The sequence below is a fragment of the Oncorhynchus kisutch genome, linkage group LG15, assembly GCF_002021735.2.
Source record: "Oncorhynchus kisutch isolate 150728-3 linkage group LG15, Okis_V2, whole genome shotgun sequence".
Classification (NCBI taxonomy): domain Eukaryota; kingdom Metazoa; phylum Chordata; class Actinopteri; order Salmoniformes; family Salmonidae; genus Oncorhynchus; species Oncorhynchus kisutch.
Window position 1 is genome coordinate 69,291,099 of NC_034188.2, and position 17,078 is coordinate 69,308,176.

Genomic DNA, 17,078 nt, shown 5'->3' on the forward strand with positions numbered 1-17,078 from the left:
AATAACAGATTAATAATACATATTTTCCCAAATGTTTTGATGGCCAACATAAGACATTGAAAGGGTTATTAGAGGTTGATGGAAAACATGATTTGTATTTTAACATATTTCTTATTACAGTGCTGATTCCTTCCAATCACATTTAATTCATACTCACAAAAGTGGCTGACAGTCTTTTAATTGAGTGGATAAATAGCAACAGAGCTGTAAATTGAGTCAGCCTAATCCTTAAAGGAATAATTTGAGATTTTGGCAATAAAGCCATTTATCTTCTTCCCCAGAGTCAGATGAATTTGTATGTCTCTCCGCGGTTTGAAGGAAGAAGCAAAATTACTAACTAGCGTTAGCGCAATGACTGGAAATCTATGGGAACAGTATGCTCCTGTAGATTTCAGTCATTGTGCATTGGCTCGCGAAACTACCTCAACTACCTCTTCCTTCATACTGGACAGAGACATACAAATGGTATCTATGAATTCATCAGACTCTGGAGAAGTAGATAAAGGACTTTATTGTCAACATCTCAAAGTATCCCTTTAAAGTATCTATGCGTGGTCTGATTTCACTGTTATAATGAAGACTTAGACATCCACCTACATTAATTACCTCCCCACACTTTAAACAAACGCAACACAATAGATAGCCTTTTCCCCAGCATTGACGTCTATTTAATTTCTTAATTAATCAATGTCCCTTTCATATAAGCCAGCAATACAGTATAATTTATGGGGAGTGAACAAAAACAAAACTTCCCCATTGAAAAGACAGAGCAACATGTCCAGCTATGAAACCCAGCCAATAATTTTATAATAAAGCATTGGTATAAACATAGCCATAGTGGAATATTTGTGTTGTCGTGTGGTATGACTACTGATCTGGTGTGCCTACTATGAATCTGCACTTGAGTTGAACAATATATTTGAACTAGCTAATTAGCTACAAATTACTCACACTGTGACTGAATCTACAAAATGAGTGCAGTAACTACAAATGCATTGGCTGTTTATTTCATGCTGTATCTGTCCGATTTCAACAGTCTGGGTCATCCTATTGTTCTAAAGTGAAATAATGTGAAGTGTTGATAAATCAGACACCACAAAAATGTCACTCAAATGAGATAGGTGTTGTCAGCACCTAAACACTGTATGGTGCATCGGGGTTCATTGTGGTTTGTGGCTGATAATGACAATGGTTGGTTCAACACTTGTAAACCTATCAAATCCACTGACACACACCCTCTCTAGTTGTCACACGCATTCTCTACACTACACTAGAACCACGGCCACCACAGTGTTGAAGTAGAGAAGGTGGAACCTGTTGAACCTTGGCTCCCACCTTGTTCCTTGAGACGGATGATCTCCGTGTCAGACCCAAAGCTGTTCCAGGCTGTGCAGTTGTAGATGGTCTGGAAGTCTGCAGGGACGATGTTACTCATGGTCAGAGTAGAGATGACTCCTTCTTCGGTGCTGACCGTCTCCACTGTGTAACGGCCAGATGTCCCTGACTCCAGCACTGTCTCCTTCCATGACCAGGCCTGTAAGGGAATCACAAGGTAAACATGAGGGGGGAGGAGTTCCCCATCTTTCACTGGGTGATCTGAAGCAAGAAGTACTGTTCTAATTGACAACAATTGATTGCTGACAAATAAGATGAATTGCAAGCACTTTTCTGGTGGTTAAAACATATTCATAAGCATGGAAGCAAAATTACTTTCACATTTATGTTGGATAAATATTCATGCTACCTCTTTAGACCATCCCATCAAATCAACAGCATATTAATTATGCAGCAAGTTAATGCCAATTATCAACACACAAAACATTCATTTGTAGATTGCAATTATGCCACAACACACACACTCACATGTGTACTTACATGTACACACGCACGCACACACACACACACACACACACACACACACACACACACACACACACACACACACACACACACACACACACACACACACACACACACACACACACACACACACACACACACACACACACACACACACACACACTCTTAATGGAACAAGAGAGGGCTCTGAGAGAGTAGGCTGTTTATCTAAGGGCCATAAATCTTAATGGGATCTGTGCTAACAGAGCATCAGCATGCATTACATTAGAAATTAAGGGTGTAAGCTTGCCATGCTTCATGCCCTCCCATTCATACAAAATCAAGCAGTTAGAATACTATTATATTCATTAAACTGATATCTTTCTCAGTTGTATTGCATGTTAACTTGATGGTTTAATGAAATGCTGATGATGCAACAGTAGCCCTGTCAGGGCACCATGGCTGTAATGCGACCCATATACCATGCAATGCTGTGGCCAGTAGAGATAAGTAAAATAGATAGATATTGAAGGAAGTGGTGTTACTCACAATGCGGTCTGGAGGTGGAGTGCTCCGGATGAAGCACTTGATCTCGCCCTTCTCCCCATGGAGAGCCTGATGGGTCTGGGTACTAGAGATGGTGGGTGGGCCTGTAGAGAGGGCACAGAGGAGAACATATCAACACTGTACCATGAAGGCCTATAGAGAGGGCACAGAGGAGAACATATCAACACTGTACCATGAAGGCCTATAGAGAGGGCACAGAGGAGAACATATCAACACGGTACCATGAAGGCCTGTAGAGAGGGCACAGAGGACAACATATCAACACTGTACCATGAAGGCCTATAGAGAGGGCACAGAGGACAACATATCAACACTGTACCATGAAGGCCTATAGAGAGGGCACAGAGGAGAACATATCAACACGGTACCATGAAGGCCTATAGAGAGGGCACAGAGGAGAACATATCAACACGGTACCATGAAGGCCTATAGAGAGGGCACAGAGGAGAACATATCAACACTGTACCATGAAGGCCTATAGAGAGGGCACAGAGGAGAACATATCTACACGGTACCATGAAGGCCTATAGAGAGGGCACGGAGGAGAACATATCAACACGGTACCATGAAGGCCTATAGAGAGGGCCCAGAGGAGAACATATCAACACGGTACCATGAAGGCCTATGGAGAGGGCACAGAGGAGAACATATCAACACGATACCATGAAGGCCTATAGAGAGGGCACAGAGGAGAACATATCAACACGGTACCATGAAGGCCTATAGAGAGGGCACAGAGGAGAACATATCAACACGATACCATGAAGGCCTATAGAGAGGGCACAGAGGAGAACATATCAACACTGTACCATGAAGGCCTGTAGAGAGGGCACAGAGGAGAACATATCAACACGGTACCATGAAGGCCTATAGAGAGGGCACAGAGGAGAACATATCAACACGGTACCATGAAGGCCTATAGAGAGGGCACAGAGGAGAACATATCAACACGGTACCATGAAGGCCTATAGAGAGGGCACGGAGGAGAACATATCAACACGGTACCATGAAGGCCTATAGAGAGGGCACAGAGGAGAACATATCAACACGGTACCATGAAGGCCTGTAGAGAGGGCACAGAGGAGAACATATCAACACTGTACCACAAAGGCCAATCACAAACCCACACATTACCACAATCAACTACTGCCAGATTCCTGTGGGTTCAGGTTCATGCCATGTAACACTGGTTCAATCAGGTTGTGCTGCATTCAATTAAGAGGTAGACTGCATTCTTTCACAAAGTAAATCCTACTTCCAATTTCCAACTGACTCCTAATGCCGGCGCTGAGGATTGCATTGTGGTTTGATGCAAACATCTCATCCAACCTCCACAATATCACCAAGGGCATGTTAGGGCTGTATGAAGGGCATCCGTGTGGGCCCAAAATGTTATGGTGCTCTTGATTTCTCCCACTATGATAAGGGTCATGGTGGTGAGTGGAGAGGCATTTCTATGGGCATAATTATGATGGGAGAAGTGTCATTGTGGAGAGATAACACTCCTCCCTGTGTCTCTGAACATTCAATTTAGCTCGCCAGAGCCTTGCACTTTGACCCATAGAGATTCCATCCATCGGATAACCTCCAGTCCTCCCAACAAGACAACAGAGGAAACAGTCTATCAGATTAAATAGTTAAATAACAATTTTTTGGGTTGTTGTGTGATTTAAGATGTTTAAGTATAGAGTAGTGGGGAAACAACTTGATTAGTAAGAAGGTGAGCTTACTGCCAACTCCCCTCCAACCTGTTCCCTGGCATCTCTTTGCATGTACATAATTGCAGTTTATTACCTGTCTCTTATTAAAATAAATTAGCATTTTAATGAGATTCTGGCAGATGGTTTCTCGGTATACCACTTTCATGCAGGAGACTGGGAGTTTGGTTGCTGATTCTGTGGAATGATTGCGGCAAACAAACAGCACTACATTGAGCACTATGTCCCAACACCACTGTCTTAGTAGCCTATGGTGGACTGGCATGGGGGCCCGGTCTGTGTGGACCTGTGCAGATGTGTCAGTGTAGTTGGATGCATAAAATCATGTGTGTGTGTGTGTGTGTGTGTATGGCTGGAATGGGCTCCTGTGGTAAACACACTCAGATCTATTCCTCCCGGGCTGCCCAAGGCGAGTGCTGGTGGCTCGGGAGAATCTGCTCTGTGGATCAGGGCTGCAAATGAGGAATATAATTAGATGGTTTTATCTCTCTGCCTCAGACTGCTGGGGTGTGGTGGCTCCTTCTGAGGAAAGGGAGGAGTGTGTGTGTGTGTGTGTGTGTGTGTGTGTGTGTGTGTGTGTGTGTGTGTGTGTGTGTGTGTGTGTGTGTGTGTGTGTGTGTGTGTGTGTGTGTGTGTGTGTGACTGTCTGATCAGAGAGAGATGGAGCTGGTGGGTGGTGTGAGTGCTCCAACTGTCAGTGGACTCAGTCGATATGGTCAGAGATTTTTTTTAAGAGTATGAAATGGGCTGCTTGAAAATCAGATTCTTTGTTATTCTTTGTTCATCACCTTGTCGAAAGAGCCTACGTCAAAGACCGGGCCTTGCATTTGCAGACAGAGTTGGAAGTATAGCCTGAGCTTTGAAAAGGTGTGTCCTTTTGTGCTTCCTTGCAACAGCTCATTCAAAGCACCTAAGAGATGTTGTATTCTATTACAATCTCTGTCACACCCATTTGAATGGTATTTCTCAACTGAATTATTAATTTGTGCTGGTTTCTTTAAGCTCTGTCTTGGCGGAAGGAATGAAATGCTAATTTATTGAGCATATAAAGACTATGTCTGGCAGAGAAAAATATAACTACAACAACAAGATGCCCCGTGGGAGACTAGAAGGCACATTGGCCCACTTTCTCCATTAATGTGTTCATGTGCTCCCTCTCCCTGGGCTGCCTAACATCTGATTAGGCAGGCAGGCAGGCAGGCAGGCAGGCAGGCAGGCAGGAAGGCAGACAGACAGACAGACAGACAGACAGACAGACAGACAGACAGACAGACAGACAGACAGACAGACAGACAGACAGACAGACAGACAGACAGACAGACAGACAGACAGACAGACAGACAGACAGACACAGACAGACAGACACCTACCAAGAAATACACAAGATGGACAGACTCAGACTCTATGAACAAACACTCATTCAAATATAATATGTTCAAGTTCATTGATAGGGACACAAACACATGTAGGCTACAAATCTCAAGTAAAAATTCAGCCATATACCTACTCGTTTTCTCTGTGTGTGTATATTGCACAAGGATGCATTGAACACATGATCAAAAAAGAAGCACAATACAATATCTTCACTCAAACAAATATTGAAGCTCAGACTGACTGTGTGAGGATGTTAAACTAGAGCGAGCAATACGTATTCATTAGTGACTTCAACATAAACTGCCTCCCCTGCTAGCTATTTGATTCTAATTAAATTACACCAGTCCCCAGGGAAGGAGAGGATTCTCTTGTCTGTGTTGCTGCGCAGTGGGAGTCGTTGACATGCAACGGAAGAAAGAACATATTGACAAATTCTAAACACATGCATTTCAATTGTTTGTGTAAAATGATCCAGGCATAAGCGATGGGAAACAAATAGCAAAACATGCAAACACATACACACACACTCCCTCACACCGTGCATATACTCAGTCATTCTGAGACACGATCAAGGCGTCTCCCAAAACGCACGGTCATCAGTCATGCCCTTCTTTCACTGTCAGATCCAATTGGATCCTATTGGATGTCAAAGACCTCAGGTTGATGAGGGCTGAGGAGAATACAGCTTCATCTGCCATAAAGAAGACAACTTACAACAATCAAGCAGCAAACCGTGGGAGAGTCTTCTCCACATGCTGCCACTTCAAACGCTCTGTTTGTGCATCCTCGGCTTGACAATCTGATTCGCTGAGAGGACTGGGCAGGTTAGAAATGTGAACATTTCGACTGAGGACCCATTGTGTGGTTTTAAGAAAGCGTGGATTTCAGTTATTCAGACTGTAACAAAGAATTTGTCTTTTTAATGTCAGAGACAGATCCAGGCCGTGAGGCAAGCGAGGCTGAAGAACAGGCGAACATAAACAAATAAAAGAGAAGTAAACACCAATAAAGAAACGCATAACGGCTTGACTGAAGTTTGCAGAGACTGAAGCAAACATTTTCCGCTTTGTGTTATTTTCCCCAATGTGTGTTCTATGAGTTGTGTTATCACTATTATTATTAAAGCAATGTATCTTCTCTTTGTATAGTGTTGTATACAGAAGTAACGCAATCCCCATAGATAGTTGTACATGAAAGAAAGACCAATTCAATTGGGAAAATAAACTTGAACAGAGATTTTGTTTACTAGTCCAGACAGTAAAAAGGATGCTGGGATAAAACAAAACTGTTAAGATGTAAATTAGGAATGACTTTGCTCCATACTATTGGAGCTCTGATCTTGAACAGAACTAGGCTATTGATAGAAAAGGGGCTCATAGCACACACTAGTGGTTGTAATCCAATGACGAAAGGGGCATTTGGATGCCATTCTCTCTGATGCTCAGCTACTGTACAAGTTTAAAAATAAGCAACAACGCTGCTAACAACAGACATTGTACGATTGCATTCAAGATATCCAATATATTGTAGAGGACAATACCTCACCAAAATCCTTTTGTTCTTTACTTCTATCTACCACCCATGCAAATGGACATGGTGAGAAAAAGCCCTTTAAAGATCGTGTAAATTCTGCGACTGATAGCTGCTGCAACACTAATGCACGCTCTGTGAATACCAAGCGGTGTTAATGAAGTCATTTGTCTGCGAGTTGTGGGGTCTCCCACCATTCCATTGCTCTGCATTCATTAGTCAGTCACGGCCTGAAAACGCCAACCCTCTCCTCGACTCCTACAGAATCTAATCAGCATTAAAGCACATTTCCTGTGTTTAAGGATTATAATGCAATATCCTGGATGTGCTAGCTATATTATCCATCCATCCCTGTGTCTTTCTAAGGACTGATGAAATGTCAAGGAAATACATTTTCATGCATCTGTTACACACGTTACCACCAGATCAATGCTGTGAATCTCTCTGCTGTAGGCTACTACGCACTGTTGAATTTGAAACCTTTTCTAGAGTAAATACTGTACATTGAGAGATGGCATCACTGCATACATTTATTCAGAGCATGAACACCTGGAGAGACCCAATAGCAAACCTTCTCCTTCCCCCGTATTGTTGGAAAGTCTTTGGGGTGAAGATATGTTTTTGTGTGTAATCACAGACGATGCTCAGTGCAGGCTGTAGTGATAAATTGCTTTCTTCTTTACAGATGTGACCCCCAAACCACTCAATACATTCCTGACCAGTGTGACACTTACCGTTGACAGTGAGAGAAACCTCCTTCTCCCCGGCGCCGACTCGCGGAACCACAGCACGGCACACATATTTCCCAGCATCTTCCTGCCTCACAGCCTTGAGTGTCAGGATGTTCTCGTTGCTTAGTACCTGCCGCATGGAGGTCAAGAATCACTGAATGAGCAGTGAGAGGTCACCTTCTCATTTGAGGCAGCACAAAGCAGCTTATGCTCCTCTAAATGCCTTAAAGGTCACCTCTCTTCTATTATTAAAATCCAATTTGAGGCCAGGCTCATACGAGAGAGGGGCGGTTTTGGTCCCCATCTCCAGGCTTGGAAGTTTGATGTGTACGGAGTTGAGGAATGAGCCTGGCTGGCAGATCAATTGCATGCCCCTTTGCTCACCTCAACACATCTCCGGCCAGGAGTCAGGGAGTAGGACCGCTAACGAGCCCGAACCGCTAGCTGCCTCAGAATTTTGAGATTAATGAGATTTTGAAAACAACTGATTTGAGCTCAAAGGGCACTGCTTTGTCACCTGAATCCTGCATGACTGCTGCGGTTAGATTTTTTATAATTAATGAAGTTACTGCTGTGGCCAGCATGATACGGGGGTGGTTGTGAAAAGCATACAAATATAAAGTAAATGACATTGAAAGTATAGGCTAACCTGATTGGAACAATGGATCACAATCTACAGTGTATCGTACCTAGTCAAAACAATCATGAAATTCTGAAAGACATTGGATAAGTGAATAATTACCACCCCAGAGCCCCTCTTCATCCAGACGATGGTGAGGGAGGGGTTTCCAGTCCAAGCACAGTTGAATACAGCATCAGACCCCAGATCCACCTGTAAGGACTGGGGCTCTGCAGACATGCGTGGACCAACTGCAGGAACACAGACACAGTCAGTACAATCAACACAGCGCCACCAGCAACACAGAACACTCTATAACACAGTACCATACGGTCAGCTACAGAATGTATCTAAATAGGATGTATAACATTGGGTGGACATCAATATTGGATAGCCACAGAAAGAGCAACACAGTAGTAGCACTCACAGTAGACGTCGACGTTGCGGCTGATGTTGGTGCTGCCCAGAGGGTTGGTGACCTCACAGGAGACTGGCTCGGTGAAGAAGGAATGGTCCACAATGACCTCATAGGTGTCCCCAGAGACCTCCTTTATCACATTACCTCCTTTGGCCCACCTGTAGTGAAGTGCAATAGATAGATAGATACATAGAGAGAGAGAGAGAGAGATACCCTGCATGAGAGGGGTGGTCTGATAATCTACTGGTATTCGCAAATTGCATTGACCTTATTGTTGACCTATGGTCGCCTGGCCTATGGTTGTCGGAAATACTCTGCTGAGGGCCCAGAATATCTGCAGAAGGAAGACATTTTGAACACACATTACCACCAGACCAATATGAAGAATGGGTTGCTTCTGACTAATAACGTTTCAGTCCCGGTCATCAGTGAGGGATGATGGCACCTGTCTGAAGGATGAGAGGATGGGGGGAGAGGAGGGAGGGATGAAACATTAAGACAGTTTCTCTCCTTCCATGTCAGGACCACGTTGTTCTCTGAAAAAAACATTCCTGTGCAGGTTCTCTGCTGGCTTCAGCCTATTTTTCCATCCCCTGACGATGCCGGCTGACACGTGCTATATGGTAGAGTCCCCTTGATGATGCCGGCTGACACGTACTGTATGGTAGAGTCCCCCTGATGATGCCGGCTGACACGTACTATATGGTAGAGTCCCCCTGACGATGCCGGCTGACACGTACTATATGGTAGAGTCCCCCTGACGATGCCGGCTGACACGTACTGCATGGCAGAGTCCCCCTGACGATGCCGGCTGACATGTACTGTATGGCAGAGTCCCCCTGACGATGCCGGCTGACACATACTGTATGGTAGAGTCCCCCTGACGATGCCGGCTGACACATACTGTATGGTAGAGTCCCCCTGACGATGCCGGCTGACACGTACTGTATGGTAGAGTCCCTCTGACGATGCCGGCTGACACGTACTGTATGGTAGAGTCCCCCTGACGATGCCGGCTGACACATACTGTATGGTAGAGTCCCCCTGACGATGCCGGCTGACACGTACTGTATGGCAGAGTCCCCCTGACGATGCCGGCTGACACGTACTGTATGGTAGAGTCCCCTTGATGATGCCGGCTGACACGTCCTGTATGGTAGAGTCCCCTTGATGATGCCGGCTGACACGTACTCTATGGCAGAGTCCCCCTGACGATGCCGGCTGACACATACTGTATGGTAGAGTCCCCCTGACGATGCCGGCTGACACATACTGTATGGTAGAGTCCCCTTGACGATGCCGGCTAACACATACTGTATGGTAGAGTCCCCCTGACGATGCCGGCTGACACATACTGTATGGTAGAGTCCCCCTGACGATGCCGGCTGACACATACTGTATGGTAGAGTCCCCTTGACGATGCCGGCTAACACATACTGTATGGTAGAGTCCCCCTGACGATGCCGGCTGACACATACTGTATGGTAGAGTCCCCTTGACGATGCCGGCTGACACGTACTGTATGCACGTAAAGGCACCTGATGTTAATACATTGACACAGGATTGCATGAAGAACATCCGTTTGTGTTGGAGCGATGCCTCCTGATTTCACCGCTTCTGTCTTGTTCGGCATGCCATACTGGATGGTTCCCTGTTGCTGTGGGAGACAGGGGCCATTTATTAAAGTGAGCCAGGGCATGAGTGGATGTTTGGGGCTGCTTCTCGGTCACATTTACAAGGTATTTTGGGACATTCAACTCTGTATAATCTTAATCCTCTCCCCTTCCCCAGAAAGAGATGTATTTGCATGCTCTTGTGGGCGAAGATAACCTTTCACTGCTAACTGTCACAAAACATGGATCTATTTTCTCACCCAAGATTACAGGGTACACTGTGCAGTATTCCAGGGATAGGGGACTTGTTTGTTATCCATGAGTGAAGCCTTGGTCTTTCCTTGACTGGAATAGTATAATTTAAATGAGAATAGATTACCTCATTCATTCAGCAAGTGAAGCAGCTTTCTAATGGGCTCCAGTAGATTTTTCTCTGCTGCTCATTTTGCTGCTGAGGAGACTATGTTTCCACACTATAGGAGCCAGTTCACTGCGTGCAAAATGAAGCCACTGAGATCACTGTCTGCTTAATATGCACAGGGACACCTGTGTTTCCAAAAATATAAAAATTAGGGCATATGGGTGTGCTTGGCTCGCCTGTCCCTTCCTTACATAACTGATCCAGGAGGAGAACGTATTAAGAGAAAATATTAATACCGTTACAGTAATCTACACAAAGCAAACATTCTGTGTGTATAGTCCCTCAAGAAAACAATTCTGTACACAAAATATTGAATTAAGAATTATGATAATGACAACACACTGTCTGAATGAATGTATGAATATTAGATGTCAATAAATGCGCTGATGATGACAGTGATCATTAATGCCCTCTGAATCTCAGTGTCTGATGATGATTGACTCTCCACAGGCTGTGAATGAGAGTGTAGGGTTGATAGAGTACTGGAGGAGTTACAGTGAGTTAAGCACAGAAGTTTGGCCAGCAGGTTTCTCCCAAATGGAGTGTGAGGCTGCCAGGACTGGGAGGTCCACAGTGCAGAGAGAGCAGAGACAGAATGCTAGTGCCTGCAGGGAGTGTGAAAGCTCGGCTGGTGTGCTGGTCCCCATCCAATAGAGTCTAAACAAAGCCAGCTCTGCATCCATCAGACACCTGCATCTCCTCTGGGAGGGCAGAGGGGCCAGCGAGAACTTACTCAACAGCTCACTTACCACCCGGACCTATTCATGGATGTAGGTCACACAATGAGGTGCAAGTCAGGTGTGTGCCTCAGGGTTTGTGTGTGTGTGTGTGTGTGTGTGTGTGTGTGTGTGTGTGTGTGTGTGTGTGTGTGTGTGTGTGTGTGTGTGTGTGTGTGTGTGTGTGTGTGTGTGTGTGTGTGTGTGTGTGTGTGTGTGTGTGTGTGTGTCTGTGTGTGTGTGTGTATGGCAACATCAGTGAAATCTGTGTTTACCAGAGAAAGAACAGTGAAAACTCAACCTTGTTCTCTCCCACTGAAATGAGGGGACAGGAATGGTCAAACTGAATTATATTAAATTAAACATCTAGCTATGTTATTAGGGGCAGCAGGGTAGCCTAGTGGTTAGAGCGTTGGACTAGTAACCGGAAGGTTGTGAGTTCAAACCCCCGAGCTGACAAGGTACAAATCTGTCATTCTGCCCCTGAACAGGCAGTTAACCCACTGTTCCCAGGCCGTCATTGAAAATAAGAATGTGTTCTTAACTGACTTGCCTGGTTAAATAAATAAAAAATATAGAATACATTATTATCAGCATGGTTATGTACATCACAGCACAGATTATGTTGCTCATTTGCATTTTCATAATGTTGAAAATATAAAAATACTTATTTCAATGGAAAATAGACACTTTCGTAATGATGTGTTGATCAAATTGCACCCTGATGTTCTTTGAATAAAATGTGTAAAACAAATAATACAGAAATGTCTCTTGATTTGACATAATATGACAAAAGGCCCACTATTAGAAGAGAGAACAACACATTGTCTACAGTTTCAACACATTGTGAATGTCATTCCAATATACTGTCTGCCATTGGGTAGGGAACATGAGCATAGATGATGAGACTATCAGTTTGGTGCCTCACAATTCAAATAAAACCAGGAAGTCTGTTTGTCTGGCAATGAAATAACAACGTCGTAGAACATCGCTGTTGTACCTTCCTTTAAAACATTACTGTCATTAGTGGCATGGTACCAGTCAAAATATTTTGTACAGCCAAAGTGTTTATGCCAGTAGAACAGACAAGATGGATTTAATTTGCTGTGCCTGCTACTTTGTTTTTTTCTCTCTCTCGCTATTCTCGTAGGCTGGATGCACTGGGTGGCACAAAGCGAGTCGCAGGGGAAGCACGGTTGTGGAAAAACAAACAGTGGCAATGCCCACAGACAATGTGACGGAAAGTGCCATGATGGTAAACCTCTTCATCAGCCACCTCAGAGACACAGACAAGGAAAAGGTAGATGGTAGAACTGACCAAAAAAAACAACACGCTAATTGTTTAACTGGGGAGAGAATTGGGGATGGTGTTTTCTGGGTGTGAAGAGGGACGTGTTTGTGGTAGAGTGTGCAGGTGAGAGAGCTGAAACTCCTCTTCTGTTGTGTCCCTCTCCGGAGTGCCTCTTCTTGGAGTAGTGAAAAAAAAGCTTTGTATCTGTACCACCAGGGCGTTCAATATGATGTTGAAGTATTATGGTTGCCCCTCCTCCTTCCATTATGTAATGAAGATCCCTTAACAGCTCTATTGTTTTACAATTCCTCGATTCACATCAACACACTCAGACAAAAACACAAACTTACTTCCAACAGTACTTCCCCCCCTATCTAGCCTATGAGTCACTAGAAAACACTAACATCCGGTTTTCAGAGATACAGTATTTTTAATTTTTTTATTTCACCCCTTTTTCTCCCCAATTTCGTGGTATCCAATTGTTGTAATAGCTACTATCTTGTCTCATCGCTACAACTCCTGTACGGGCTCGGGAGAGACGAAGGTTGAAAGTCATGCGTCCTCCGATACACAACCCAACCAGCCGCACTGCTTCTTAACACAGCGCGCATCCAACCCGGAAGCCAGCCGCACCAATGTGTCGGAGGATACACCGTGCACCTGGCAACCTTGGTTAGCGCGCACTGTGCCCGGCCCGCCACAGGAGTCGCTGGTGCGCGATGAGACAAGGACATCCCTACCGACCAAGCCCTCTCTAACCAGAACGACGCTAGGCCAATTGTGCGTCGCCCCACGAGCCTCCCGGTCGCAGCCGGTTACAACAGAGCCTGGGCACGAACCCAGGGACTCTGATGGCACAGCTGGCGCTGCAGTACAGCGCCCTTGACCACTGCGCCACCCGGGAGGCCTGAGATACAGTATTTTCAACCTAACTGGAACAATTACTAGGACTTCCGGCGCCGACAGAGATGGCCACCTCGCTTCGCGTTCCTAGGAAACTATGCAGTTTTTTTTTTTCACGTGTTATTTCTTACATTGGTACCCCAGGTCATCTTAGGTTTCATTACATACAGTCGAGAAGAACTACTGAACATAAGAGCAGCGTCAACTCACCATCAGTACGACCAAGAATATGACTTTCGCGAAGCGGACCCTGTGTTCTGCCTTTCACCCAGGAAAACGGAATGGATCCCAGCCGGCGACCCCAAAAAATGACTTCGAAAAAGGGGTAAACGAAGCGGTCTTCTGGTCAGACTCCGGAGACGGGCACATCGTGCACCACTCCCGAGCATTCTCCTCGCCAATGTCCAGTCTCTTGACAACAAGGTTGATGAAATCCGAGCAAGGGTATCATTCCAGAGGGACATCAGAGACTGTAACGTTCTTTGCTTCACGGAAACATGGCTCACTGGAGAGACGCTAGCGGAGACGGTGCAGCCAGCTGGTTTCTCCACGCATCGCGCCGACAGAAACAAACATCTTTCTGGTAAGAAGAGGGGCGGGGGCGTATGCTTTATGGTTAACGGGACGTGGTGTGGCCAAAACAACATACAGGAACTCAAGTCCTTCTGTTCACCTGATCTAGAATTCCTCACAATCAAATGTAGACCGCATTATCTACCAAGGGAATTCTCTTCGATTATAATCACAGCCGTATATATTACCCCCAAGCAGACACATCGATGGCTCTGAATGAACTTTATTTGACTCTTTGCAAACTGGAATCCATATATCCGGAGGCTGCATTCATTGTAGCTGGGGATTTTAACAAGGCTAATCTGAAAACAAGACTCCCTAAATTTTATCAGCATATCGATTGCGCAACCAGGGCGGGAAAAACCTTGGATCATTGCTATTCCAACTTCCGCGACGCATATAAGGCCCTGCCCCGCCCTCCTTTCGGAAAAGCTGACCACGACTCCATTTTGTTGATCCCTGCCTACAGACAGAAACTAAAACAAGAAGCTCCCGCGCTGAGGTCTGTTCAACGCTGGTCCGACCAATCTGATTCCACACTCCAAGACTGCTTCCATCACGTGGACTGGGATATGTTCCGTATTGCGTCAGACGACAACATTGACGAATACGCTGATTCGGTGTGCGAGTTCATTAGAATGTGCGTTGAAGATGTCGTTCCCATAGCAACGATTAAAACATTCCCAAACCAGAAACCGTGGATTGATGGCAGCATTCGCGTGAAACTGAAAGCGCGAACCACTGCTTTTAATCAGAGCAAGGTGACTGGAAACATGACCGAATACAAACAGTGTAACTATTCCCTCCGCAAGGCAATCAAACAAGCTAAGCGTCAGTATAGAGACAAAGTAGAATCTCAATTCAACGGCTCAGACACAAGAGGTATGTGGCAGGGTCTACAGTCAATCACGGATTACAAAAAGAAAATCAGCACTGTCACGGACCAGGATGTTTTGCTCCCAGGCAGACTAAATAACTTTTTTGCCCGCTTTGAGGACAATACAGTGCCACTGACACTGCCCGCAACTAAAACATGCGGACTCTCCTTCACTGCAGCCGACGTGAGGAAAACATTTAAACGTGTCAACCCTCGCAAGGCTGCAGGCCCAGACGGCATCGCCAGTCGCGCCCTCAGAGCATGCGCAGACCAGCTGGCTGGTGTGTTTACGGACATATTCAATCAATCCCTATCCCAGTCTGTTGTTCCCACATGCTTCAAGAGGGCCACCATTGTTCCTGTTCCCAAGAAAGCTAAGGTAACTGAGCTAAACGACTACCGCCCCGTAGCACTCACTTCCGTCATCATGAAGTGCTTTGAGAGACATGTCAAGGACCATATCACCTCCACCCTACCTGACACCCTAGACCCACTCCAATTTGCTTACCGCCCAAATAGGTCCACAGACGATGCTATCTCAACCACACTGCCCTAACCCATCTGGACAAGAGGAATACCTATGTGAGAATGCTGTTCATTGACTACAGCTCAGCATTTAACACCATAGTGCCCTCCAAGCTCGTCATCAAGCTCGAGACCCTGGGTCTCGACCCCGCCCTGTGCAACTGGGTACTGGACTTCCTGACGGGCCGCCCCCAGGTGGTGAGGGTAGGCAACAACATCTCCACCCCGCTGATCCTCAACACTGGGGCCCCACAAGGGTGCGTTCTGAGCCCTCTCCTGTACTCCCTGTTCACCCACGACTGCGTGGCCACGCACGCCTCCAACTCAATCATCAAGTTTGCGGACGACACAACAGTGGTAGGCTTGATTACCAACAATGACGAGACGGCCTACAGGGAGGAGGTGAGGGCCCTCGGAGTGTGGTGTCAGGAAAAGAACCTCACACTCAACGTCAACAAAACTAAGGAGATGATTGTGCACTTCAGGAAACACACTGACTCAACTCCAGCCACTTTAATAACGGGAATTGATGGGAATTGATGTAAAATATATCACTAGCCACTTTAAACAATGCTACCTAATATAATGTTTACATACCCTACATTATTCATCTCATATGTATATGTATATACTGTACTCTATATCATCTACTGCATCCTTATGTAATACATGTATCACTAGCCACTTTAACTATGCCACTTTGTTTACATACTCATCTCATATGTATATACTGCACTCAATACCATCTACTGTATCTTGCCTATGCCGCTCTGTACCATCACTCATTCATATATCTTTATGTACATATTCTTTATCCCCTTACACTTGTGTCTATAAGGTAGTAGTTTTGGAATTGTTAGCTAGATTACTTGTTGGTTATTACTGCATTGTCGGAACTAGAAGCACAAGCATTTCGCTACACTCGCACTAACATCTGCTAACCATGTGTATGTAACAAATAAAATTGGATTTGATTTGATTTGAACTTCTGTTTTCCCTGAAAAACATAAATTAGAACTCCACTCAGGCATCTTTCTTTGCCTGCTACGTTAGGTTACTCACTATCCTCTACTCCTATCCTATCCACTATCCCTGAGGCACATGTTCTTTCCTCCCATGAGTAAGGGTTCTGGCTCTGCCTGAGAGATATCTGTAGACTAGAGACTTATTTCCATTCGCTTTGTTAAGCAACATTCAGAGCGGCCAATCACAGCAGATCATAGAGAATAGAAATCACCATGTCATTGACTCTTCCTCTGCTACCGTGGCTCTGTATGTGTGTGAAGTGCTTATTGACGTGGAGGATGGCAGTGGTGTGCTGAGGATGGATGGCACTCTGGAGGTTAGAAGAGAGGCCATCACT

At 45.3% G+C, this 17,078-nt stretch overlaps 1 protein-coding gene across 3 annotated transcripts in view; it reads right to left on the bottom strand.

Moving 5' to 3' along the window:
* LOC109905794 (kin of IRRE-like protein 3) overlaps positions 1–17,078 on the bottom strand; it is a 212,221-nt gene that overhangs the window by 14,393 nt on the left and 180,750 nt on the right. For all 3 annotated transcript variants that reach the window (XM_020503398.2, XM_031791008.1, XM_031791007.1), the window contains exons 7-11: positions 8,806–8,954; positions 8,502–8,629; positions 7,763–7,889; positions 2,389–2,489; positions 1,336–1,534 (exon numbers count right to left, since the gene is read on the bottom strand). In XM_020503398.2, the coding sequence (XP_020358987.1) occupies positions 1,336–1,534; positions 2,389–2,489; positions 7,763–7,889; positions 8,502–8,629; positions 8,806–8,954 (704 nt within the window). The remainder of the gene's footprint in view (positions 1–1,335; positions 1,535–2,388; positions 2,490–7,762; positions 7,890–8,501; positions 8,630–8,805; positions 8,955–17,078) is intronic.